Source organism: Hemitrygon akajei, chromosome 28 (assembly GCF_048418815.1).
Source record: "Hemitrygon akajei chromosome 28, sHemAka1.3, whole genome shotgun sequence".
Lineage (NCBI taxonomy): Eukaryota > Metazoa > Chordata > Chondrichthyes > Myliobatiformes > Dasyatidae > Hemitrygon > Hemitrygon akajei.
The window spans coordinates 40,415,444-40,442,459 of record NC_133151.1 but is presented as its reverse complement, the minus strand read 5'-3'; the positions used below and the strand labels follow the sequence as shown (position 1 = coordinate 40,442,459).

The 27,016-nt window shown below is 55.3% G+C and overlaps 1 protein-coding gene across 1 annotated transcript in view; it reads left to right on the top strand.

Moving 5' to 3' along the window:
- Positions 1–27,016, top strand: part of LOC140717863 (autophagy-related protein 2 homolog A-like) — a 319,916-nt gene that overhangs the window by 217,259 nt on the left and 75,641 nt on the right. Inside the window, 3 exon segments of the mRNA XM_073031584.1 lie at positions 3,103–3,173; positions 3,932–4,008; positions 18,156–18,326. Of these exon segments, the coding sequence (XP_072887685.1) occupies positions 3,103–3,173; positions 3,932–4,008; positions 18,156–18,326 (319 nt within the window).

Sequence of the window (27,016 nt, the reverse complement as noted above, 5' to 3'; positions counted from 1 at the left end):
CTGTGTCCTCTGGTCCCAGACTCCCCCAGTATAGGAAACATCCTCTCCACATCCACTCTATCTGTGTCCTCTGGTCCCAGACTCCCCCACTATAGGAAACATCCTCTTCACATCCACTCTATCTGTGTCCTCTGGTCCTAGACTCCCCCACTATAGGAAACATCCTCTCCACATCCACTCTATCTGTGTCCTCTGGTCCTACACTCCCCCACTATAGGAAACAACTATCCACATCCACTCTATCTGTGTCCTCTGGTCCTAGACTCCCCCACTATAGGAAACATCCTCTCCACATCCACTCTATCTGTGTCCTCTGGTCATAGACTCCCCCACTATAGGAAACATCCTCTCCACATCCACTCTATCTGTGTCCTCTGGTCCTAGACTCCCCACTATAGGAAACATCCTCTCCACATCCACTCTATCGGTGTCCTCTGGTCCTAGACTCCCCCACTATAGGAAACATCCTCTCCACATCCACTCTATCGGTGTCCTCTGGTCCTAGACTCCCCACTATAGGAAACATCCTCTCCACATCCACTCTATCTGTGTCCTCTGGTCCTAGACTCCCCCACTATAGGAAACATCCTCTCCACATCTACTCTATCTGTGTCCTCTGGTCCTAGACTCCCCCACTATAGGAAACATCCTCTCCACATCCACTCTATCTGTGTCCTCTGGTCCTAGACTCCCCCACTATAGGAAACATCCTCTCCACATCTACTCTATCTGTGTCCTCTGGTCCTAGACTCCCCCACTATAGGAAACATCCTCTCCACATCCACTCAATCTGTGTCCTCTGGTCCTAGACTCCCCCACTATAGGAAACATCCTCTCCACATCCACTCTATCTGTGTCCTCTGGTCCTAGACTCCCCCACTATAGGAAACATCCTCTCCACATCCACTCTATCTGTGTCCTCTGGTCCTAGACTCCCCCACTATAGGAAACATCCTCTCCACATCCACTCTATCTGTGTCCTCTGGTCCTAGACTCCCCCACTATAGGAAACATCCTCTCCACATCCACTCTATCTGTGTCCTCTGGTCCTAGACTCCCCCACTATAGGAAACATCCTCTCCACATCCACTCTATCTGTGTCCTCTGGTCCTAGACTCCCCCACTATAGGAAACATCCTCTCCACATCCACTCTATCAGTGTCCTCTGGTCCTGGACTCCCCCACTATAGGAAACATTCTCTCCACATCCACTCTATCTGTGTCCTCTGGTCCTAGACTCCCCCACTATAGGAAACATCCTCTCCACATCCACTCTATCTGTGTCCTCTGGTCCCAGACTCTCCCACTATAGGAAACATCCTCTCCACATCCACTCTATCTATGTCCTCTCGTCCTAGACTCCCCCACTATAGGAAACATCCTCTCCACATCCACTCTATCTGTGTCCTCTGGTCCTAGACTCCCCCACTATAGGAAACATCCTCTCCACATCCACTCTATCTGTGTCCTCTGGTCCTAGACTCCCCCACTATAGGAAACATCCTCTCCACATCCACTCTATCTGTGTCCTCTGGTCCTAGACTCCCCCACTATCGGACTCATCCTCTCCATATCCAGTGTTCTTTATTTGACGCAGCCATTCAATCCTGGAATAATTTTCATGAACCTCCTTTAAACCCTCTTCAAAAATGCATTCGGTACTCAGGTGAGGCCTCACTAATGCTCTATAAAGCCATAACATTGCATCCTTGTTTTTATATTTTAGTCCTTTTGAAATGAATGCTAGCATTGCATTTGCATTCCTCACCACAGACTCAACCTGCAAATGAACCTTTAGGGAATCCTGCACAAGGATTCATTTACAATGTAAACAGGGTTATAACAAATGGTTTATATTGCACTGACTGAGGGGTGGGGGAATTACTGGAATGGTTGATTGGATTAACTGCCTGAGGCAAGGAACATAAGTTTTTGTTATGATAGTATGATAACGCCTTTCAGAAGGGAGCATTTGGAAAAGGCAGTTTGCAGGTGGGGGGGGGTGTTGTTCAGCAGATACTCAGCTGAAAGGGTTGAAAGGTCTCAGAGTCAATCACGGGAGGTGGGACAAGGTGTGCGGGACCCTGCCTTCACTGGTCAGGACAGGACGGGCCGCACCTTCTGCGGGAGGTGGGGCAGACGCTGTCTGGGCCATGGCTGGCTAAGATGCCGCATAATACTTATTCATAAGATAAGGATGCATAGAATAGGGAGAGATGTATTAACATGGATAGAGGATTGGTTAAACAATAGAAAGCAGAGTGTTGGGATAACTGGGTGTTAGTACGGTCGGCAGTCATAGGTGGGCGGTGTGCCGCAGGGGTCGGAGCATCTTATTATTTAAATGGTAAAAGATTGCAGCATGCCGCTGTGCAGAGAGACTGGGGAGTGATTGTGAATGAATCACAAAAGGCAGGTACAGCAGGCAGGCTATCGAGAAGGCAAATGGAACGTTGGCCATTGCTAGAGGGATTGAATTTAGGAGCAGCGAGGTTATGCTACAGTTGTGCCAGGGTACTGGTGAGGACGCATCTCGGATAGTGTGTGAAGTTCCGGTCTCCCGACTTGAGGAAGGATAGACTGGCTTTGGAGGCAGCGCAGAGGAGGTTCACCAGGATGATGTCAGAGATGAGGGGGTGAGACTGTGAGGAAAGATTGAGTCGCCTGGGACTGTACTCACTCGACTTCAGAAGAATGAGATTAGATCTTGCAGAAACATGTAAAATTATGAAAGGAATAGATAAGAGAGGAAGGAAAGTTGTTTCCACTGGTGGGTGAGACTAGAACTAGGGGATATAGCCGCAAGATTGGGGGGAGTAGATTTCGGACGGAGATGAGGAGGAATAGCTTATCCCAGAGAGTGGTGAATCTGTGATCTAGTGCACGGCTAGATCAGAGGTTGAATGGTGGAGCTGGCTCGACGGGCCGAATGGGCCGACTCCAGCTGCTGGCCTGTCGTTTTATGTCTTGGCTTGATGTTTGAGCCAAAGATCAGTTGGCTTGGCCTCTGGGTGGGTGGGGAACGGGCTTGGAGTGTGGGAGGGCAGGTGGGCAGGAGGGCAACTCAGATTCAGCCACTTTTCTCTCGCTCTCCCCCTACAGGTTCATTTTGGATGACTCTGCCGTCTACCTGTGTGACAGGTGTAGCTTAGACACCATGGACCTGAAGCGAGGTACAGCAAGCACTTTGTGTGGATCCGTCAACTGGCACACACCCCCTCGACACCGGTCAGAACAACCCCCCCGACACCGGTCAGAACACCCCCTCGACACCTGTCAGTACCCTGCTCCTCTCCTCGCCCGACCCCTCTCCTATTGCCCATCCCCTATTTGCTCCTTGTTCTCCCACCCATTTTTCTTATTGCCCCTCCCTCTCTACCCCTGTTACCCTCTCGTCCTGAAATTCCTGCTCTTGCCCCTCCTTTCTCCTCTCCACCCTGGTAGTGCTCAGCTGTCCAGTTTTATGCTTACACCCTACCCCTCGCTCCTACCCCATTCCAACCCCTCTCTCTTCCCTGCCCCCATCCTACCCCCATTCCTAACCCTCTCTTTTACCCCATTCCTACCCCTCTCTTTTACCCCATTCCTACCCCTCTATCCTACACCCATTCCTACCCCTCTCTGCTACCTCTATTTCTACCCACATTCTTATCCCTCTCCTACCCTTGTTCCTACCCCCATTCTGACCCCTCTCTCCTCCCTGCCCCCTATCCTACCCCCATTCCTAACCCATTCCTACTCCTCTCTTTTACCCCATTCCTACCCTTCTATCCTACACCCATTCCTACCCCTCTCTGCTACCTCTATTTCAACCCACATTCTTATCCCTCTCCTACCCTTGTTCCTACCCCCATTCCTCCCTGCCGGAAAGCCGTGGAGCCCTGTCGTTCTGCGCGTGTGCAGAGTCTGACTGCTGTGTCACCCCGTACAGATTACGTGTGCGTGCTGGACATCGATCTGCTGGAGCTGGTCATCACCACGTGGAAGGGAGACCTGGCCGGCAAGCTGGTGAGACAGATTGCCGGGGGATGGGGGTGTTTTGGGCAATTGTGTGTTGTGTGGGCCCCCCCACCTCCATTCCCGAGTGGTTCCCTCATCGCGTCTGACCATGGAGTCTATGTTCCCTCGCCTGCGTTTTACCCCATCACAAGAATATACAGCAATACTGCCCCTCCTCTGTACAGACATCGAGGAGGAGGAGTACAGATTGACAGGTGAGATGGTGAGGGGAGGGGCAGTGCAGACCGACAGGTGAGATGGTGAGGGGAGGGGCTGTACCAGGTGAGATGGTGAGGGGAGGGGCTGTACAGACCGACAGGTGAGATGGTGAGGGGAGGGGCTGTACAGACTGACGGGTGAGATGGTGAGGGGAGGGGCAGTACAGACTGACGAGTGAGATGGTGAGGGGAGGGGCTGTACCAGGTGAGATGGTGAGGGGAGGGACAGTACCAGGTGAGATGGTGAGGGGAGGGGCAGTACAGACTGACGAGTGAGATGGTGAGGGGAGGGGCTGTACCAGGTGAGATGGTGAGGGGAGGGACAGTACCAGGTGAGATGGTGAGGGGAGGGACAGTACCAGGTGAGATGGTGAGGGGAGGGGCAGTACAGACTGACGGGTGAGATGGTGAGGGGAGGGGCAGTACAGACTGACGGGTGAGATGGTGGGGGGAGGGGCTGTACCAGGTGAGATGGTGAGGGGAGGGGCAGTACAGACTGACGAGTGAGATGGTGAGGGGAGGGACAGTACCAGATGAGATGGTGAGGGGAGGGGCAGTACAGACTGACGAGTGAGATGGTGAGGGGAGGGGCTGTACCAGGTGAGATGGTGAGGGGAGGGGCAGTACAGACTGACGGGTGAGATGGTGAGGGGAGGGGCTGTACCAGGTGAGATGGTGAGGGGAGGGGCAGTACAGACTGACGGGTGAGATGGTGAGGGGAGGGGCAGTACAGACTGACGGGTGAGATGGTGAGGGGAGGGGCTGTACCAGGTGAGATGGTGAGGGGAGGGGCTGTACCAGGTGAGATGGTGAGGGGAGGGGCAGTACAGACTGACGGGTGAGATGGTGAGGGGAGGGGCAGTACAGACTGACGGGTGAGATGGTGAGGGGAGGGGCTGTACCAGGTGAGATGGTGAGGGGAGGGGCAGTGCAGACCGACAGGTGAGATGGTGAGGGGAGGGGCTGTACCAGGTGAGATGGTGAGGGGAGGGGCAGTACCAGGTGAGATGGTGAGGGGAGGGGCACTACAGACTGACAGGTGAGATGGTGAGGGGAGGGGCTGTACAGACTGACGGGTGAGATGGTGAGGGGAGGGGCAGTACCAGGTGAGATGGTGAGGGGAGGGGCAGTACAGACTGACGGGTGAGATGGTGAGGGGAGGGGCTGTACCAGGTGAGATGGTGAGGGGAGGGGCTGTACAGACTGACGGGTGAGATGGTGAGGGGAGGGGCTGTACCAGGTGAGATGGTGAGGGGAGGGGCTGTACAGACTGACGAGTGAGATGGTGAGGGGAGGGGCAGTACCAGGTGAGATGGTGAGGGGAGGGGCAGTACAGACTGACGGGTGAGATGGTGAGGGGAGGGGCTGTACCAGGTGAGATGGTGAGGGGAGGGGCTGTACAGACTGACGAGTGAGATGGTGAGGGGAGGGGCAGTACCAGGTGAGATGGTGAGGGGAGGGGCAGTACCAGGTGAGATGGTGAGGGGAGGGGCAGTACAGACTGACGAGTGAGATGGTGGGGGGAGGGGCAGTACCAGGTGAGATGGTGAGGGGAGGGGCTGTACAGACTGACGAGTGAGATGGTGAGGGGAGGGGCTGTACCAGGTGAGATGGTGAGGGGAGGGGCAGTACAGACTGACGGGTGAGATGGTGAGGGGAGGGGCAGTACCAGGTGAGATGGTGAGGGGAGGGGCAGTACCAGGTGAGATGGTGAGGGGAGGGGCAGTACAGACTGACGAGTGAGATGGTGGGGGGAGGGGCAGTACCAGGTGAGATGGTGAGGGGAGGGGCAGTACAGACTGACGGGTGAGATGGTGAGGGGAGGGGCTGTACCAGGTGAGATGGTGAGGGGAGGGGCAGTACAGACTGACGAGTGAGATGGTGAGGGGAGGGGCAGTACCAGGTGAGATGGTGAGGGGAGGGGCAGTACCAGGTGAGATGGTGAGGGGAGGGGCAGTACAGACTGACGAGTGAGATGGTGGGGGGAGGGGCAGTACCAGGTGAGATGGTGAGGGGAGGGGCAGTACAGACTGACGGGTGAGATGGTGAGGGGAGGGGCTGTACCAGGTGAGATGGTGAGGGGAGGGGCAGTACAGACTGACGGGTGAGATGGTGAGGGGAGGGGCTGTACCAGGTGAGATGGTGAGGGGAGGGGCAGTGCAGACCGACAGGTGAGATGGTGAGGCGAGGGGCTGTACCAGGTGAGATGGTGAGGGGAGGGGCAGTACAGACCGACAGGTGAGATGGTGAGGGGAGGGGCAGTACAGACTGACGGGTGAGATGGTGGGGGGAGGGGCTGTACCAGGTGAGATGGTGAGGGGAGGGACAGTACCAGGTGAGATGGTGAGGGGAGGGGCAGTACAGACTGACGGGTGAGATGGTGGGGGGAGGGGCTGTACCAGGTGAGATGGTGAGGGGAGGGGCAGTACAGACTGACGGGTGAGATGGTGAGGGGAGGGGCAGTACAGACTGACGGGTGAGATGGTGAGGGGAGGGGCAGTACAGACTGACGGGTGAGATGGTGGGGGGAGGGGCTGTACCAGGTGAGATGGTGAGGGGAGGGACAGTACAGACTGACGGGTGAGATGGTGAGGGGAGGGGCAGTACAGACTGACGGGTGAGATGGTGGGGGGAGGGGCTGTACCAGGTGAGATGGTGAGGGGAGGGGCAGTACAGACTGACGGGTGAGATGGTGAGGGGAGGGGCAGTACAGACTGACGGGTGAGATGGTGGGGGGAGGGGCTGTACCAGGTGAGATGGTGAGGGGAGGGGCAGTACAGACTGACGAGTGAGATGGTGAGGGGAGGGGCTGTACCAGGTGAGATGGTGAGGGGAGGGACAGTACCAGGTGAGATGGTGAGGGGAGGGGCAGTACAGACTGACGAGTGAGATGGTGAGGGGAGGGGCAGTACCAGGTGAGATGGTGAGGGGAGGGACAGTACCAGGTGAGATGGTGAGGGGAGGGGCAGTACAGACTGACGAGTGAGATGGTGAGGGGAGGGACAGTACCAGGTGAGATGGTGAGGGGAGGGGCAGTACAGACTGACGGGTGAGATGGTGAGGGGAGGGGCAGTACCAGGTGAGATGGTGAGGGGAGGGGCAGTACAGACTGACGGGTGAGATGGTGAGGAGAGGGGCTGTACAGACTGACGAGTGAGATGGTGAGGGGAGGGACAGTACCAGGTGAGATGGTGAGGGGAGGGGCAGTACCAGGTGAGATGGTGAGGGGAGGGGCAGTACAGACTGACGAGTGAGATGGTGAGGGGAGGGACAGTACCAGGTGAGATGGTGAGGGGAGGGGCTGTACCAGGTGAGATGGTGAGGGGAGGGGCAGTACAGACTGACGAGTGAGATGGTGAGGGGAGGGACAGTACCAGGTGAGATGGTGAGGGGAGGGGCTGTACCAGGTGAGATGGTGAGGGGAGGGACAGTACCAGGTGAGATGGTGAGGGGAGGGGCTGTACCAGGTGAGATGGTGAGGGGAGGGGCAGTACAGACTGACGGGTGAGATGGTGAGGGGAGGGGCAGTACAGACTGACGGGTGAGATGGTGAGGGGAGGGACAGTACCAGGTGAGATGGTGAGGGGAGGGGCTGTACCAGGTGAGATGGTGAGGGGAGGGACAGTACCAGGTGAGATGGTGAGGGGAGGGACAGTACCAGGTGAGATGGTGAGGGGAGGGGCAGTACAGACTGACGGGTGAGATGGTGAGGAGAGGGGCTGTACAGACTGACGAGTGAGATGGTGAGGGGAGGGACAGTACCAGGTGAGATGGTGAGGGGAGGGGCTGTACCAGGTGAGATGGTGAGGGGAGGGACAGTACCAGGTGAGATGGTGAGGGGAGGGACAGTACCAGGTGAGATGGTGAGGGGAGGGGCTGTACCAGGTGAGATGGTGAGGGGAGGGACAGTACCAGGTGAGATGGTGAGGGGAGGGACAGTACCAGGTGAGATGGTGAGGGGAGGGACAGTACCAGGTGAGATGGTGAGGGGAGGGGCTGTACCAGGTGAGATGGTGAGGGGAGGGACAGTACCAGGTGAGATGGTGAGGGGAGGGACAGTACCAGGTGAGATGGTGAGGGGAGGGGCAGTACAGACTGACGGGTGAGATGGTGAGGGGAGGGGCAGTACAGACTGACGGGTGAGATGGTGAGGGGAGGGGCAGTACCAGGTGAGATGGTGAGGGGAGGGGCTGTACCAGGTGAGATGGTGAGGGGAGGGGCAGTACCAGGTGAGATGGTGAGGGGAGGGGCACTACAGACTGACAGGTGAGATGGTGAGGGGAGGGGCTGTACAGACTGACGGGTGAGATGGTGAGGGGAGGGGCAGTACCAGGTGAGATGGTGAGGGGAGGGGCAGTACCAGGTGAGATGGTGAGGGGAGGGGCAGTACCAGGTGAGATGGTGAGGGGAGGGGCAGTACAGACTGACGGGTGAGATGGTGAGGGGAGGGGCAGTACCAGGTGAGATGGTGAGGGGAGGGGCTGTACCAGGTGAGATGGTGAGGGGAGGGGCAGTACCAGGTGAGATGGTGAGGGGAGGGGCGCTACAGACTGACGGGTGAGATGGTGAGGGGAGGGGCAGTACCAGGTGAGATGGTGAGGGGAGGGGCTGTACCAGGTGAGATGGTGAGGGGAGGGGCAGTACCAGGTGAGATGGTGAGGGGAGGGGCTGTACCAGGTGAGATGGTGAGGGGAGGGGCAGTACCAGGTGAGATGGTGAGGGGAGGGGCACTACAGACTGACAGGTGAGATGGTGAGGGGAGGGGCAGTACCAGGTGAGATGGTGAGGGGAGGGGCTGTACCAGGTGAGATGGTGAGGGGAGGGGCAGTACAGACTGACGAGTGAGATGGTGAGGGGAGGGGCTGTACCAGGTGAGATGGTGAGGGGAGGGGCTGTACAGACTGACGGGTGAGATGGTGAGGGGAGGGGCTGTACAGACTGACGGGTGAGATGGTGAGGGGAGGGGCAGTACCAGGTGAGATGGTGAGGGGAGGGACAGTACAGACTGACGAGTGAGATGGTGGGGGGAGGGGCAGTACCAGGTGAGATGGTGAAGGGAGGGGCAGTACAGACTGACGGGTGAGATGGTGAGGGGAGGGGCAGTACAGACTGACGGGTGAGATGGTGAGGGGAGGGGCTGTACCAGGTGAGATGGTGAGGGGAGGGGCTGTACCAGGTGAGATGGTGAAGGGAGGGGCAGTACAGACTGACGGGTGAGATGGTGAGGGGAGGGGCAGTACAGACTGACGGGTGAGATGGTGAGGGGAGGGGCTGTACCAGGTGAGATGGTGAGGGGAGGGGCTGTACCAGGTGAGATGGTGAGGGGAGGGGCAGTGCAGACCGACAGGTGAGATGGTGAGGGGAGGGGCTGTACAGACCGACAGGTGAGATGGTGAGGGGAGGGGCAGTACAGACTGACGAGTGAGATGGTGAGGGGAGGGGCAGTACCAGGTGAGATGGTGAGGGGAGGGGCAGTACAGACTGACGAGTGAGATGGTGAGGGGAGGGGCAGTACCAGGTGAGATGGTGGGGGGAGGGGCAGTACAGACTGACGAGTGAGATGGTGAGGGGAGGGGCAGTACCAGGTGAGATGGTGAGGGGAGGGGCAGTACAGACTGACGAGTGAGATGGTGAGGGGAGGGGCAGTACCAGGTGAGATGGTGGGGGGAGGGGCAGTACAGACCGACAGGTGAGATGGTGAGGGGAGGGGCAGTACCAGGTGAGATGGTGATGGGAGGGGCAGTGCAGACCGACAGGTGAGATGGTGAGGGGAGGGGCAGTACAGACTGACGGGTGAGATGGTGAGGGGAGGGGCAGTACCAGGTGAGATGGTGAGGGGAGGGGCAGTACAGACTGACGGGTGAGATGGTGATGGGAGGGGCAGTGCAGACCGACAGGTGAGATGGTGAGGGGGCAGTACAGACTGACGGGTGAGATGGTGAGGGGAGGGGCTGTACCAGGTGAGATGGTGAGGGGAGGGGCAGTGCAGACCGACAGGTGAGATGGTGAGGGGAGGGGCAGTACAGACCGACAGGTGAGATGGTGAGGGGAGGGGCAGTGCAGACTGACGAGTGAGATGGTGAGGGGAGGGGCAGTACCAGGTGAGATGGTGAGGGGAGGGGCTGTACCAGGTGAGATGGTGAGGGGAGGGGCAGTACAGACTGACGGGTGAGATGGTAAGGGGAGGGGCTGTCCAAACTGTAACTTAAAAAGCACAATTAGCATAATGAACCCCACTTTTAAGAAACACAATATATATAAATGCATCAGATTATCGTGTTTACATAGTCTGATCAGCTCCCCCCCTCAGCCCCCACCACTCCAGAGATAACTGACTTCAAATCCTGGTGCGTCTCCTCTCGAGCTCTCTGGAGCCTCCTTGCCCTTCCTCGAGGCTTAAAAATGTACAGTGTAACACTGGCCCTTTGGCCCATCCAGTCTGTGCCGACTGCACCCGGACTGTTGCCCTCCATACCCCACCCGTCCAAACTTCTCTTAAACGTTGAAATCGAGCTTGCAAGCACCACTTGAGCTGACCACTCATTCCACACTCTCACTCTCCCTCAGTGAAGAACTTTCCCCCATGTTCCACCTAAACATTTCACCTTTAACCCATGACCTCTGGCTATAGTCTTGCCCAACCTGAGTGGGACACACCTGCTTGTTCTGACCCTATCTATTCCCCTCAGAATTGTGTGTCCTTCGATCAAATCTCCTCTCAGTCCTCCTGCTCTTTGTGGAGTACAGTCCTAATCTGTTCAGTCTCGTCACTCAGGTCCTGCAGCAACCTCGATCAAATCTCCTCTCAGTCCTCCTGCTCTTCGTGGAGTACAGTCCTAATCTGTTCAGTCTCGTCACTCAGGTCCTCCAGCAACCTCGATCAAATCTCCTCTCAATCCTCCTGCTCTTCGTGGAGCACAGTCCTAATCTGTTCAGTTTCGTCACTCAGGTCCTCCAGCAACCTCGATCAAATCTCCTCTCAGTCCTCCTGCTCTTTGTGGAGTACAGTCCTAATCTGTTCAGTCTCGTCACTCAGGTCCTCCAGCAACCTCGATCAAATCTCCTCTCAATCCTCCTGCTCTTCGTGGAGTACAGTCCTAATCTGTTCAGTCTCGTCACTCAGGTCCTCCAGCAACCTCGATCAAATCTCCTCTCAGTCCTCCTGCTCTTCGTGGAGTACAGTCCTAATCTGTTCAGTCTCGTCACTCAGGTCCTCCAGCAACCTCGATCAAATCTCCTCTCAGTCCTCCTGCTCTTCGTGGAGTACAGTGCTAATCTGTTCAGTCTCGTCACTCAGGTCCTGCAGCAACCTCGATCAAATCTCCTCTCAGTCCTCCTGCTCTTCGTGGAGTACAGTGCTAATCTGTTCAGACTCGTCACTCAGGTCCTCCAGCAACCTTGATCAAATCTCCTCTCAATCCTCCTGCTCTTCGTGGAGTACAGTCCTAATCTGTTCAGTCTCGTCACTCAGGTCCTCCAGCAACCTCGATCAAATCTCCTCTCAGTCCTCCTGCTCTTCGTGGAGCACAGTCCTAATCTGTTCAGTCTCGTCACTCAGGTCCTGCAGACCGGGCAGCAACCTCGATCAAATCTCCTCTCAGTCCTCCTGCTCTTCGTGGAGTACAGTCCTAATCTGTTCAGTCTCGTCACTCAGGTCCTGCAGCAACCTCGATCAAATCTCCTCTCAATCCTCCTGCTCTTCGTGGAGTACAGTCCTAATCTGTTCAGTCTCGCCACTCAGGTCCTCCAGCAACCTCGATCAAATCTCCTCTCAGTACAGTCCTAATCTGTTCAGTCTCGTCACTCAGGTCCTGCAGCAACCTCGATCAAATCTCCTCTCAGTCCTCCTGCTCTTTGTGGAGTACAGTGCTAATCTGTTCAGTCTTGTCACTCAGGTCCTGCAGCAACCTCGATCAAATCTCCTCTCAGTCCTCCTGCTCTTTGTGGAGTACAGTCCTAATCTGTTCAGTCTCGTCACTCAGGTCCTGCAGCAACCTCGATCAAATCTCCTCTCAATCCTCCTGCTCTTCGTGGAGTACAGTCCTAATCTGTTCAGTCTCGCCACTCAGGTCCTCCAGCAACCTCGATCAAATCTCCTCTCAGTCCTCCTGCTCTTCATGGAGTACAGTCCTAATCTGTTCAGTCTCGTCACTCAGGTCCTCCAGCAACCTCGATCAAATCTCCTCTCAGTCCTCCTGCTCTTTGTGGAGTACAGTCCTAATCTGTTCAGTCTCGTCACTCAGGTCCTGCAGCAACCTCGATCAAATCTCCTCTCAGTCCTCCTGCTCTTTGTGGAGTACAGTCCTAATCTGTTCAGTCTCGTCACTCAGGTCCTCCAGCAACCTCGATCAAATCTCCTCTCAGTCCTCCTGCTCTTCGTGGAGTACAGTCCTAATCTGTTCAGTCTCGTCACTCAGGTCCTGCAGCAACCTCGATCAAATCTCCTCTCAGTCCTCCTGCTCTTCGTGGTGCACAGTCCTAATCTGTTCAGTCTCATCACTCAGGTCCTGCAGCAACCTCGATCAAATCTCCTCTCAGTCCTCCTGCTCTTCGTGGAGTACAGTCCTAATCTGTTCAGTCTCGTCACTCAGGTCCTGCAGCAACCTCGATCAAATCTCCTCTCAGTCCTCCTGCTCTTCGTGGAGCACAGTCCTAATCTGTTCAGTCTCATCACTCAGGTCCTGCAGCAACCTCGATCAAATCTCCTCTCAGTCCTCCTGCTCTTCGTGGAGTACAGTCCTAATCTGTTCAGTCTCGTCACTCAGGTCCTGCAGACCGGGCAGCAACCTCGATCAAATCTCCTCTCAATCCTCCTGCTCTTCGTGGAGCACAGTCCTAATCTGTTCAGTCTCGTCACTCAGGTCCTCCAGCAACCTCGATCAAATCTCCTCTCAGTCCTCCTGCTCTTCGTGGAGTACAGTCCTAATCTGTTCAGTCTCGTCACTCAGATCCTGCAGCAACCTCGATCAAATCTCCTCTCAATCCTCCTGCTCTTCGTGGAGCACAGTCCTAATCTGTTCAGTCTCGTCACTCAGGTCCTCCAGCAACCTCGATCAAATCTCCTCTCAATCCTTCTGCTCTTCGTGGAGTACAGTCCTAATCTGTTCAGTCTCGTCACTCAGGTCCTGCAGCAACCTCGATCAAATCTCCTCTCAATCCTCCTGCTCTTCGTGGAGTACAGTCCTAATCTGTTCAGTCTCGCCACTCAGGTCCTCCAGCAACCTCGATCAAATCTCCTCTCAGTCCTCCTGCTCTTCATGGAGTACAGTCCTAATCTGTTCAGTCTCGTCACTCAGGTCCTCCAGCAACCTCGATCAAATCTCCTCTCAGTCCTCCTGCTCTTTGTGGAGTACAGTCCTAATCTGTTCAGTCTCGTCACTCAGGTCCTGCAGCAACCTCGATCAAATCTCCTCTCAGTCCTCCTGCTCTTTGTGGAGTACAGTCCTAATCTGTTCAGTCTCGTCACTCAGGTCCTCCAGCAACCTCGATCAAATCTCCTCTCAGTCCTCCTGCTCTTCGTGGAGTACAGTCCTAATCTGTTCAGTCTCGTCACTCAGGTCCTGCAGCAACCTCGATCAAATCTCCTCTCAGTCCTCCTGCTCTTCGTGGTGCACAGTCCTAATCTGTTCAGTCTCATCACTCAGGTCCTGCAGCAACCTCGATCAAATCTCCTCTCAGTCCTCCTGCTCTTCGTGGAGTACAGTCCTAATCTGTTCAGTCTCGTCACTCAGGTCCTGCAGCAACCTCGATCAAATCTCCTCTCAGTCCTCCTGCTCTTCGTGGAGCACAGTCCTAATCTGTTCAGTCTCATCACTCAGGTCCTGCAGCAACCTCGATCAAATCTCCTCTCAGTCCTCCTGCTCTTCGTGGAGTACAGTCCTAATCTGTTCAGTCTCGTCACTCAGGTCCTGCAGACCGGGCAGCAACCTCGATCAAATCTCCTCTCAATCCTCCTGCTCTTCGTGGAGCACAGTCCTAATCTGTTCAGTCTCGTCACTCAGGTCCTCCAGCAACCTCGATCAAATCTCCTCTCAGTCCTCCTGCTCTTCGTGGAGTACAGTCCTAATCTGTTCAGTCTCGTCACTCAGGTCCTGCAGACCGGGCAGCAACCTCGATCAAATCTCCTCTCAATCCTCCTGCTCTTCGTGGAGCACAGTCCTAATCTGTTCAGTCTCGTCACTCAGGTCCTCCAGCAACCTCGATCAAATCTCCTCTCAGTCCTCCTGCTCTTCGTGGAGTACAGTCCTAATCTGTTCAGTCTCGTCACTCAGATCCTGCAGCAACCTCGATCAAATCTCCTCTCAATCCTCCTGCTCTTCGTGGAGCACAGTCCTAATCTGTTCAGTCTCGTCACTCAGGTCCTCCAGCAACCTCGATCAAATCTCCTCTCAATCCTTCTGCTCTTCGTGGAGTACAGTCCTAATCTGTTCAGTCTCGTCACTCAGGTCCTCCAGCAACCTCGATCAAATCTCCTCTCAGTCCTCCTGCTCTTCGTGGAGTACAGTCCTAATCTGTTCAGTCTCATCACTCAGGTCCTGCAGCAACCTCGATCAAATCTCCTCTCAATCCTCCTGCTCTTCGTGGAGTACAGTCCTAATCTGTTCAGTCTCGTCACTCAGGTCCTCCAGCAACCTCGATCAAATCTCCTCTCAGTCCTCCTGCTCTTCGTGGAGCACAGTCCTAATCTGTTCAGTCTCGTCACTCAGGTCCTCCAGCAACCTCGATCAAATCTCCTCTCAGTCCTCCTGCTCTTCGTGGAGCACAGTCCTAATCTGTTCAGTCTCGTCACTCAGGTCTCCAGCAACCTCGATCAAATCTCCTCTCAATCCTTCTGCTCTTCGTGGAGTACAGTCCTAATCTGTTCAGTCTCGTCACTCAGGTCCTCCAGCAACCTCGATCAAATCTCCTCTCAGTCCTCCTGCTCTTCGTGGAGCACAGTCCTAATCTGTTCAGTCTCGTCACTCAGGTCCTCCAGCAACCTCGATCAAATCTCCTCTCAGTCCTCCTGCTCTTCATGGAGTACAGTCCTAATCTGTTCAGTCTCGTCACTCAGGTCCTCCAGCAACCTCGATCAAATCTCCTCTCAATCCTCCTGCCCTTTGTGGAGTACAGTCCTAATCTGTTCAGTCTCGTCACTCAGGTCCTCCAGCAACCTCGATCAAATCTCCTCTCAGTCCTCCTGCTCTTCGTGGAGCACAGTCCTAATCTGTTCAGTCTCGTCACTCAGGTCCTCCAGCAACCTCGATCAAATCTCCTCTCAATCCTCCTGCTCTTCGTGGAGTACAGTCCTAATCTGTTCAGTCTCGTCACTCAGGTCCTGCAGACCGGGCAGCAACCTCGATCAAATCTCCTCTCAGTCCTCCTGCTCTTCGTGGAGCACAGTCCTAATCTGTTCAGTCTCGTCACTCAGGTCCTCCAGCAACCTCGATCAAATCTCCTCTCAGTCCTCCTGCTCTTCGTGGAGCACAGTCCTAATCTGTTCAGTCTCGTCACTCAGTCCTCCAGCAACCTCGATCAAATCTCCTCTCAGTCCTCCTGCTCTTCGTGGAACACAGTTCTAATCTGTTCAGTCTCGTCACTCAGGTCCTCCAGCAACCTCGATCAAATCTCCTCTCAATCCTCCTGCTCTTCGTGGAGTACAGTCCTAATCTGTTCAGTCTCGTCACTCAGGGTTTCCAGCAACCTCGATCAAATCTCCACTCAGTCCTCCTGCTCTTTGTGGAGTACAGTCCTAATCTGTTCAGTCTCGTCACTCAGGTCCTCCAGCAACCTCGATCAAATCTCCTCTCAGTCCTCCTGCTCTTCGTGGAGTACAGTCCTAATCTGTTCAGTCTCGTCACTCAGTCCTCCAGCAACCTCGATCAAATCTCCTCTCAGTCCTCCTGCTCTTCGTGGAGTACAGTCCTAATCTGTTCAGTCTCGTCACTCAGGTCCTGCAGACCGGGCAGCAACCTCGATCAAATCTCCTCTCAATCCTCCTGCTCTTCGTGGAGCACAGTCCTAATCTGTTCAGTCTCGTCACTCAGGTCCTCCAGCAACCTCGATCAAATCTCCTCTCAGTCCTCCTGCTCTTCGTGGAGTACAGTCCTAATCTGTTCAGTCTCGTCACTCAGGTCCTGCAGACCGGGCAGCAACCTCGATCAAATCTCCTCTCAATCCTCCTGCTCTTCGTGGAGCACAGTCCTAATCTGTTCAGTCTCGTCACTCAGGTCCTCCAGCAACCTCGATCAAATCTCCTCTCAGTCCTCCTGCTCTTCGTGGAGTACAGTCCTAATCTGTTCAGTCTCGTCACTCAGATCCTGCAGCAACCTCGATCAAATCTCCTCTCAATCCTCCTGCTCTTCGTGGAGCACAGTCCTAATCTGTTCAGTCTCGTCACTCAGGTCCTCCAGCAACCTCGATCAAATCTCCTCTCAATCCTTCTGCTCTTCGTGGAGTACAGTCCTAATCTGTTCAGTCTCGTCACTCAGGTCCTCCAGCAACCTCGATCAAATCTCCTCTCAGTCCTCCTGCTCTTCGTGGAGTACAGTCCTAATCTGTTCAGTCTCATCACTCAGGTCCTGCAGCAACCTCGATCAAATCTCCTCTCAATCCTCCTGCTCTTCGTGGAGTACAGTCCTAATCTGTTCAGTCTCGTCACTCAGGTCCTCCAGCAACCTCGATCAAATCTCCTCTCAGTCCTCCTGCTCTTCGTGGAGCACAGTCCTAATCTGTTCAGTCTCGTCACTCAGGTCCTCCAGCAACCTCGATCAAATCTCCTCTCAGTCCTCCTGCTCTTCGTGGAGCACAGTCCTAATCTGTTCAGTCTCGTCACTCAGGTCTCCAGCAACCTCGATCAAATCTCCTCTCAATCCTTCTGCTCTTCGTGGAGTACAGTCCTAATCTGTTCAGTCTCGTCACTCAGGTCCTGCAGACCGGGCAGCAACCTCGATCAAATCTCCTCTCAGTCCTCCTGCTCTTCGTGGAGCACAGTCCTAATCTGTTCAGTCTCGTCACTCAGGTCCTCCAGCAACCTCGATCAAATCTCCTCTCAGTCCTCCTGCTGTTCGTGGAGCACAGTCCTAATCTGTTCAGTCTCGTCACTCAGTCCTCCAGCAACCTCGATCAAATCTCCTCTCAGTCCTCCTGCTCTTCGTGGAACACAGTTCTAATCTGTTCAGTCTCGTCACTCAGGTCCTCCAGCAACCTCGATCAAATCTCCTCTCAATCCTCCTGCTCTTCGTGGAGTACAGTCCTAATCTGTTCAGTCTCGTCACTCAGGGTTTCCAGCAACCTCGATCAAATCTCCACTCAGTCCTCCTGCTCTTTGTGGAGTACAGTCCTAATCTGTTCAGTCTCGTCACTCAGGTCCTCCAGCAACCTCGATCAAATCTCCTCTCAGTCCTCCTGCTCTTCGTGGAGTACAGTCCTAATCTGTTCAGTCTCGTCACTCAGGTCCTGCAGACCGGGCAGCAACCTTGTACATTTTCTCTGCACTCTTTCAATCTTGTTTACATCTTTCCTGTCGGTAGGTGACCAAAACTGCACATAATACTCCAAATTAGGCCTCACCAATGTCTTATACAACTTCGACATATCATCCCGTCTCCTGTACTCAGTACGTCGATCTGTGAAGGAAATAAGCACCCACTCTTCCATTGAGTATTGATGTCCTCCAAACAGACATCGGACATGCCATTGCTTACATCCGTTCCCAGAACCCGTGCCCGCCCCCACAGCCACGTTGGGGCTCTACCTCCTCTGCCTCCCCTCGCCCTTCCCAAAACCCGCTGTTCATTCAGCGCTTCGTCAGCGAGGGCTTTTGGCCTGGCTGCAGTGGTCTGGGGAGAGGAGGGTGCATTGGGCGACAGGGGTGGTGAGGCCCTCTCCCGACCCTGCGGTGTTGACCGCGGGGACCTCCGGCCTGCTGCGCTCAATCCTCCTCTCTCCTCCCCGCAGGCGCAGCCCCTGTTCGAACTGCGGTGCTCCAACAACGTGGTGCACGTTCACACCTGCGCCGACTCGTGCGCTGCGCTGGCCAACCTCATCCAGTACGTGGTGAACAGCGGCGACCTGCACCCTCCCCCCAGGCAGGACACCCCGACCGAGATCGCCGGGCAGAGGCTGCAGGTACGAAGGGGGAGGATGCAGGGATGGGGTGGGGATGCAGGGAAGGGGTGCAGGTACGAAGGGGTGGGGATGCGGGGAAGGGGTGCAGGTATGAAGGGGTGGGGATGCGGGGAAGGGGTGCAGGTACGAAGGGGTGGGGATGCAGGGAAGGGGTGACTGTGCTGACCCCCTGTTCCGCTGTGGAGCTCCAGGTCAGGATGAAGCCTGTCCTCACAAGCAGAATCGGGTTTGATGTCACGCAAACAATACCGAAGGAACTCAGCAAGAAAGGAATGGGGTTAAGAGTTGGTGTTTCGGGTCTTATCTCGGCCTGAAATCTCGACTCTCATCCTCTCCATAGACGCTGCCCGACCTGCTGAGTTTCTCCAGCATTTTCTGTGTGTTGCTCTGGATTTCCAATATTTGCAGATCCTCTTGTGTTTATAATATCACTGACCTTTGTCGTGAAATGAGTTTGTTATGTGGCAGCAGGACATTGAAATGCATAAAAGTACTGTAAGTTGCAATGAGAATTTAAAATCAAATAAGTAGTGTAAAAAGAGAGGAAGAATTGGTGAGGTGGTGTCCACGGGTTCAATGTCCATTCAGAAATCTGATGGCAGAGGGGAAGAACAAACAGGAGGAAATCTGCAGATGCTGGAAATTCAAACAACACACACAAAATGCTGGTGGAACGCAGCAGGCCAGGCAGCATCTATAAGGAGAAGCACTGTCGACTTTTCGGGCCGAGACCCTTCATCAGGACTAACTGAAACGAGAAATAGTAAGAGATTAGTAAGTAGTAGGGGGAGGGGGAAATGCGAAATGATAGGAGAAGACCGGAAGGGGTGGGATGAAGCTAAGAGCTGGAAAGGTGATTGGCGAAAGTGATACAGAGCTGGCATAGCATACGCTGGTGATATTAAACCTGATTCTGCTACAGAATTGGGGTGAGTGAAGTTATCCTCACTGGTTCAGGGGCCTGATGGTTGAGGGGTAATAACTGTTCCTGAACCTGGTGGTGTGGGACCTGAGGCTCCTGTACCTCCTTCCTGATGGAATCAGTTCAGAGTTGAGGTTATCCTCACTGGTTCAGGAGCCTGATGGTTGAGAGGTAATAACTGTTCCTGAACCTGGTGGTGTGGGACCTGAGGCTCCTGTACCTCCTTCCCGATGGAATCAGTTCAGAGTTGAGGTTATCCTCACTGGTTCAGGAGCCTGATGGTTGAGGGGTAATAACTGTTCCTGAACCTGGTGGTGTGGGACCTGAGGCTCCTGTACCTCCTTCCCGATGGAATCAGTTCAGAGTTGAGGTTATCCTCACTGGTTCAGGAGCCTGAAGGTTGAGGGGTAATAACTGTTCCTGAACCTGGTGGTGTGGGACCTGAGGCTCCTGTACCTCCTTCCCGATGGAATCAGTTCAGAGTTGAGGTTATCCTCACTGGTTCAGGAGCCTGGTGGTTGAGGGGTAATAACTGTTCCTGAACCTGGTGGTGTGGGACCTGAGGCTCCTGTACCTCCTGCCCGATGGTTGCAATGGGAAGAGGGCATGTGCTAGGTGATGGGGACGTTAATGATGGATGCTGCCTTTGGAAGGTGTTCTGGACGCTGCTGCCCGTGTTGGAGCTGGCTGTTTACAGCGGTGCTGAGCCGATCAGAGTGCTGGCACTGAGATCCACCAGCACAATCACAGCCGTGTGTCGGCTGCCAGGCTGAGTGTGGGGCAGTTGGGGCACCCGCCTGGCATGGCTCTGAAGGAATCTGCCCAGGGAGTCCTGTGACTGCTCACACCTCTCTCAATCATCTTCAAACTCATCATGAAAGAAAAACTGACCACCTACAGTGCTGTGCAAAAGCTCACTCACGCACACGCACACGCACACACACACACACACACACACACACACACACACACACACACACACACACACACACACACACACACACACACACACACACACACACTTGTCAACATGGAGTGGAGAGCGAGTTTGTGAATCTGACAGGAGCAAAGGGTGTTGGGAATCGTGAGGGTGGAGCGCCGTGGGAGGGGTGTGGGACAGGGGGCAGAGAAGGAGTGTCATGGGTGGGTACAGACACACCCAGCCCTGAGACACCAGGCAAGGTAATTTGATTCAAAACAATCGGTTTGTTGATCATTGCAGAATGTCTCTCTGGTGCTTCCCGCTCCCTCCCCTCTCCCTCCCCTCTCCCTCCCCCTTTTCCCAACCATGATTCCCCTCTCTCTGCCCCCTTCCCACTCTCAGTCCACAATAGAGACCCAGATCAGAATCAGGTTTATCATCACTCACACAGGTCAGGAAATTTGTTTATTTTGTGACAGCAGTAAAGTGCGATACATAAAATTACTACAGGACTGTGTAAAAGACTCAGGTACCCGAACTATATATACCTGTGTGTGTGTGTGTGGGTTGAAAAGCTGGTGTAATGTGGTGTCCGTGCTGGGTTCTCACATGAAGTGTTGGAGGGGGTCGAACGGCAATGGACAGAGGCCTTCCATCGCACGTACAGAGAAATCGCTGTGGTGTCTTCCAGCTCCACAGACCCGATTTTCATCCCGACCACCGGCTCTGTCTCCGTACGTCTGTGTGGGTTCCCTCCCGCCTCCCCACGAGCTGTGGTGTTGGTGCCCACTCCGCCCCCGTCTGGTTTGTGGGCGGAGGGTGGAATCTGCGGGACACGACAGGAATGAGGAAGTGTAACTGTGTCTGTGAGCCAGGTGGACTCGATGACCAACGTCATACAGGGAGATGGAGCTCCTGATTTGCCTAAAGGTGCAGCATGTTTTTAAAGTTCTCCCTTTGATGGGCTTTTGTCCCAGAGGCGGAAAACAGCTCTGCAATTTGCATTCAATTGCGCTGAGGTTACAGAGTAAATAAACTCGGCTTTTCCAAGCAAGCTGCCTCTCATGTCGACAAAAGACAAGTCTGAACCCTTTACGTGTCCGGTGTATGGGAGTGAAACTCTCTGATACGCTCCAGTCTGAACCCTTTACGTGTCCGGTGTATGGGAGTGAAACTCTCTGATACGCTCCAGTCTGAACCCTTTACGTGTCCGGTGTATGGGAGTGAAACTCTCTGACACGCTCCAGTCTGAACCCTTTACGTGTCCGGTGTATGGGAGTGAAACTCTCTGATACGCTCCAGTCTGAACCCTTTACGTGTCCGATGTATGGGAGTGAAACTCTCTGACACGCTCCAGTCAGAACCCTTTACGTGTCCGGTGTATGGGAGTGAAACTCTCTGACACGCTCCAGTCTGAACCCTTTACGTGTCCAGTGTATGGGAGTGAAACTCTCTGACACGCTCCAGTCTGAACCCTTTACGTGTCCGGTGTATGGGAGTGAAACTCTCTGACACGCTCCAGTCTGAACCCTTTACGTGTCCGGTGTATGGGAGTGAAACTCTCTGATACGCTCCAGTCTGAACCCTTTACGTGTCCGATGTATGGGAGTGAAACTCTCTGACACATTCCAGTCTGAACCCTTTACGTGTCCGGTGTATGGAAGTGAAACTCTCTGATACACTCCAGTCTGAACCCTTTACGTGTCCGATGTATGGGAGTGAAACTCTCTGACACATTCCAGTCTGAACCCTTTACGTGTCCGGTGTATGGAAGTGAAACTCTCTGATACACTCCAGTCTGAACCCTTTACGTGTCCGGTGTATGGGAATGAAACTCTCTGACACGCTCCAGTCTGAACCCTTTACGTGTCCGGTGTAGTTCTGTGTTGTCCCATCAGGGATCTGATACCGACTTTGACCTCATCCCAGACCACATCGCAGTGCTGGGAGGTATTTTGTACTTGTTTCAGTGGGTATTGTGACAAGACCAGCACCGTTGGGAAGGTGCTTTTTCAAATATTTCTGTGAGGTTTTGTTCAGAGATGTGACATTGTAACAGGCCCTTGATTCCCAACGAGCCTGCAGCACCCAGTTATCACCGTATGACCAATTAACCTGCTGATTTATTTGTGTTCGGACTGTGGGTGGAAACGCACGTAGTCGCGGGGAGATCTTTACAGATGGCGGGGGTGCTGGTGTACAGTCCCTAGGGGTGTGAGTCGTCCCTTGATCCTGTGTCTGGTGAAGGGCCTCCCGGGGTGGGGGAGTTGGACCCAATGACGGTGATGCAGGGTGCGTGACTGGGAGGGGAACCCTGGGTGTGGTGCTGATCCCCTGAACCCGCTGTGCTTGGTGGGTGGGTTTGGGAGTCAAAGTTCACGAAACCCTTGGGGAGAGAGGCAGGCGCTTTGCCCACCTGACCTGGTCCCATTTGCCCGCCTCTTTCACCTTTTCCATTAATGCCCCTGTCCAAAGATCTTTCAAACATTCATACTGTACCTATCACTCCTGTTCGCTTTTTCTACCTACCCAACACCTGCTGAATCCCTTTAAATCTCTCTGCGCTCGCTGTCATGATGTGAGAGAGAGTGAAAGCTACCCCTGCCCTTTGAATGGTATGTGCTGCAGTCTCTGGGAATGGAACCTTCTGGAAAATTCAGGAGCAGAGGAGCCCCTGTGAAGCATCTCGTTGCCCCCCAGCGAGAGGCCCGCCTTCTTACACAGCCTCTCGTCCTCTCACACGCCCCCGGCTGTCCTCCCGAGACTGAACTGCCAAACCAGACCAGGGAGGAGGCAGCTGCATGCTGGGGGATGGACGGTGAGGGGGGTGAGCCGCCGGAGAGGTGCGGAGAGAGAATACCTGAATGTGGAGAGGGTGGCGAGGGAGTCCCTCACCATTGGAGGGGTGGTAAGGAGAGGTTTCGGCATTGTGGGCGGTCAGTGAAGGAGCTCGGCATTGTGGGATGGTCAGTGAGGGAGCTCGGCATTGTGGGACGGTCAGTGAGAGAGCTCGGCATTGTGTGACGGTCAGTGAGGGAGCTCGGCATTGTGGGACGGTCAGTGAGGGAGCTCGGCATTGTGGGACGGTCAGTGAGGGAGGCTGGTATTGTGGGACGGTCAGTGAGGAGGGAGCTCGGCATTGTGGGACGGTCAGTGAGGGAGCTCGGCATTGTGTGACGGTCAGTGAGGAGGGAGCTCGGCATTGTGGGGCGGTCAGTGAGGGAGCTCGGCATTGTGTGACGGTCAGTGAGGAGGGAGCTCGGCATTGTGGGACGGTCAGTGAGGGAGCTCGGCATTGTGTGACGGTCAGTGAGGAGGGAGCTCGGCATTGTGGGGCGGTCAGTGAGGGAGCTCGGCATTGTGGGACGGTCAGTGAGGAGGGAGCTCGGCATTGTGGGGCGGTCAGTGAGGGAGCTCGGCATTGTGTGACGGTCAGTGAGGGAGGCCGGCATTGTGTGACGGTCAGTGAGGGAGCTCGGCATTGTGTGACGGTCAGTGAGGAGGGAGCTCGGCATTGTGGGGCGGTCAGTGAGGGAGCTCGGCATTGTGTGACGGTCAGTGAGGAGGGAGCTTGGCATTGTGGGGCGGTCAGTGAGAGAGCTCGGCATTGTGTGACGGTCAGTGAGGGAGCTCGGCATTGTGTGACGGTCAGTGAGGGAGGCCGGCATTGTGCGACTGTCAGTGAGGGAGGCCGGCATTGTGGGACGGTCAGTGAAAGAGCTCGGCATTGTGGGACGGTCAGTGAGGGAGCTCGGCATTGTGGGACTGTCAGTGAGGAGGGAGCTCGGCATTGTGGGATGGTCAGTGAGGGAGCTCGGCATTGTGGGATGGTCAGTGAGGGAGCTCGGCATTGTGGGATGGTCAGTGAGGGAGCTCGGCATTGTGGGACGGTCAGTGAGGAGGGAGCTCGGCATTGTGGGACTGTCAGTGAGGAGGGAGCTCGGCATTGTGGGATGGTCAGTGAGGGAGCTCGGCATTGTGGGACTGTCAGTGAGGAGGGAGCTCGGCATTGTGGGACAGTCAGTGAGGGAGCTCGTCATTGTGGGACTGTCAGTGAGGAGGGAGCTCGGCATTGTGGGATGGTCAGTGAGGGAGCTCGGCATTGTGGGACGGTCAGTGAGGAGGGAGCTCGGCATTGTGGGACTGTCAGTGAGGAGGGAGCTCGGCATTGTGGGACGGTCAGTGAGGGAGCTCGGCATTGTGGGTTGGCCGGCAGTGGAGAAGAGGGGTGAGGAAGGAGCTTTCGGAGTGGGAGTGAGGGGGTGCTGTCCAGTGCATGGACAGCTGACCATGATAACAGAAAATCCTGCTCCCCCACTGCACAGAGAAATCTATCACAGGAGTAACGGTGCATCATTTTCACGCCTGCCCAGTCTCGGGTCCTGCAAGACCCTGAGTCAGACGATGAGGACGTCAGTGGCAATCCGCGGCCAATGTTGGCACGTTGTTGTTGCTTTCCTGCTGGAAACTGACTCCCGGTGGCCTGATCAGGAAGGAGCTCACCGAGGCATCGGTGCAGAGAGAACCAGTCAGAACAGTGCTCTGAGCTGCCACCCCTCCCATTGCTCACGGACTGTCTGTCCCACTCCCATCACAGGCATCCACGTCAGGACCACCAGACTCAAAAACAGTTACTTCCCTCAAAACAACTCGCCCTTCCTCCCCCCAACTCGCCCTTCCTCCCCCAACTCACCCTTCCACCCCCAACTCGCCCTTCCTCACCCCCAACTCACCCTTCCTCACCCCAACTCGCCCTTCCTCACCCCAACTCGCCCTTCCTCACCCCAACTCGCCCTTCCTCCCCCCCAACTCGCCCTTCCTCACCCCCAACTCACCCTTCCTCACCCCAACTCACCCTTCCTCACCCCCAACTCGCCCTTCCTCCCCCAACTCACCCTTCCTCCCCCAACTCGCCCTTCCTCACCCCCAACTCGCCCTTCCTCACCCCAACTCACCCTTCCTCACCCCAACTCACCCTTCCTCACCCCAACTCGCCCTTCCTCACCCCAACTCACCCTTCCTCACCCCCAACTCGCCCTTCCTCACCCCAACTCACCCTTCCTCACCCCAACTCGCCCTTCCTCACCCCCAACTCGCCCTTCCTCACCCCCAACTCGCCCTTCCTTCCCCCAACTCACCCTTCCTCACCCCCAACTCGCCCTTCCTCCCCCCAACTCGCCCTTCCTCCCCCAACTCGCCCTTCCTCACCCCCAACTCGCCCTTCCTCACCCCCAACTCGCCCTTCCTCACCCCAACTCGCCCTTCCTCACCCCAACTCACCCTTCCTCACCCCAACTCGCCCTTCCTCACCCCAACTCGCCCTTCCTCACCCCAACTCGCCCTTCCTCACCCCCAACTCGCCCTTCCTCACCCCCAACCCGCCCTTCCTCACCCCCAACCCGCCCTTCCTCACCCTCAACCCGCCCTTCCTCACCCCCAACTCGCCCTTCCTCACCCCCAACCCACCTTTCCTCACCCCCAACCCGCCCTTCCTCACCCCCAACCCGCCCTTCCTCCCCCAACTCGCCCTTCCTTCCCCCAACTCGCCCTTCCTCACCCCCAACTCGCCCTTCCTCCCCCCAACTCGCCCTTCCTCACCCCAACTCGCCCTTCCTCACCCCCAACTCGCCCTTCCTCACCCCAACTCGCCCTTCCTCACCCCCAACCCGCCCTTCCTCACCCCCAACCCGCCCTTCCTCACCCTCAACCCGCCCTTCCTCACCCCCAACCCGCCTTTCCTCACCCCCAACCCGCCCTTCCTCACCCCAACTCGCCCTTCCTCCCCCCCAACTCGCCCTTCCTCACCCCAACTCGCCCTTCCTCACCCCAACTCGCCCTTCCTCACCCCCAACTCGCCCTTCCTCACCCCCAACCCGCCCTTCCTCACCCCCAACCCGCCCTTCCTCCCCCCAACTCGCCCTTCCTCCCCCCAACCCGCCCTTCCTCACCCCCAACCCGCCCTTCCTCACCCCAACCACCAATACATCCATATCAGCCACGCCTCAGCACTTTTCATTCCCCACACCCCCATGCACCCCACTCCTCATACCCCCAGTACTGTGCCAAGGTTTTAGGCAGCCTGTCTATCTGCCCAGTCCTGTACCCTGGCGTTGTCACTGTCCCACTGTGTTTCACATGTCCTGCTGCTACCAAGTGGTGTCGTCCTGGCCAAGGTCACTGTGTCTCCTTATCATTTCCTGTCTGAGTCACCTATGCACTTACAATCAGTCTTACTGTGTAAACTAATCGTACAGCCACACTCAGTTCCTTGCAGGTTGTGGTTTATCGAACTGCTTCTGTATTTGCTCTTACTGTGTCGTTAATGCTGCCTCCGGTCTGGACCGACAATCATTTTGCTCCTTTACACCCGTCCACTGATGAATGAGAACAAACCAGCTTGAGTCTGTTCTGTCTGTCTGCTGGCCTCTTGCAGTTAGAAAGCAAGAAGACGTAATTTTACACCCGTCCACTGATGAATGAGAACAAACCAGCTTCAGTCTGCTCTGTCTGCCTGCTGGCCTCTTGCACAGTTAGAAAGCAAGAAGACGTAATTTCCTATACAGCTCGCAGGGCTTGATATTCACTTCTCCAGTGTTAGAGAACTTGCCCTTACTCTGTGTGTCTCTCTCTCTCTCTCTCTCTCTCTCTCTCTCTCTCTCTCTCTCTCTCTCTCTCTCTCTCTCTCTCTGTGTCTCTGTGTGTGAGTGTCTGTGTGTGTGTGTGTCTCTCTCTCTCTCTCTCTGTGTCTGTGTGTGTGTGTGTGTGTGTGTGTCTGTGTGTGTGTCTCTCTCTGTGTCTGTGTGTCTCTGTGTGTGAGTGTCTGTGTGTGTGTGTGTCTCTCTGTGT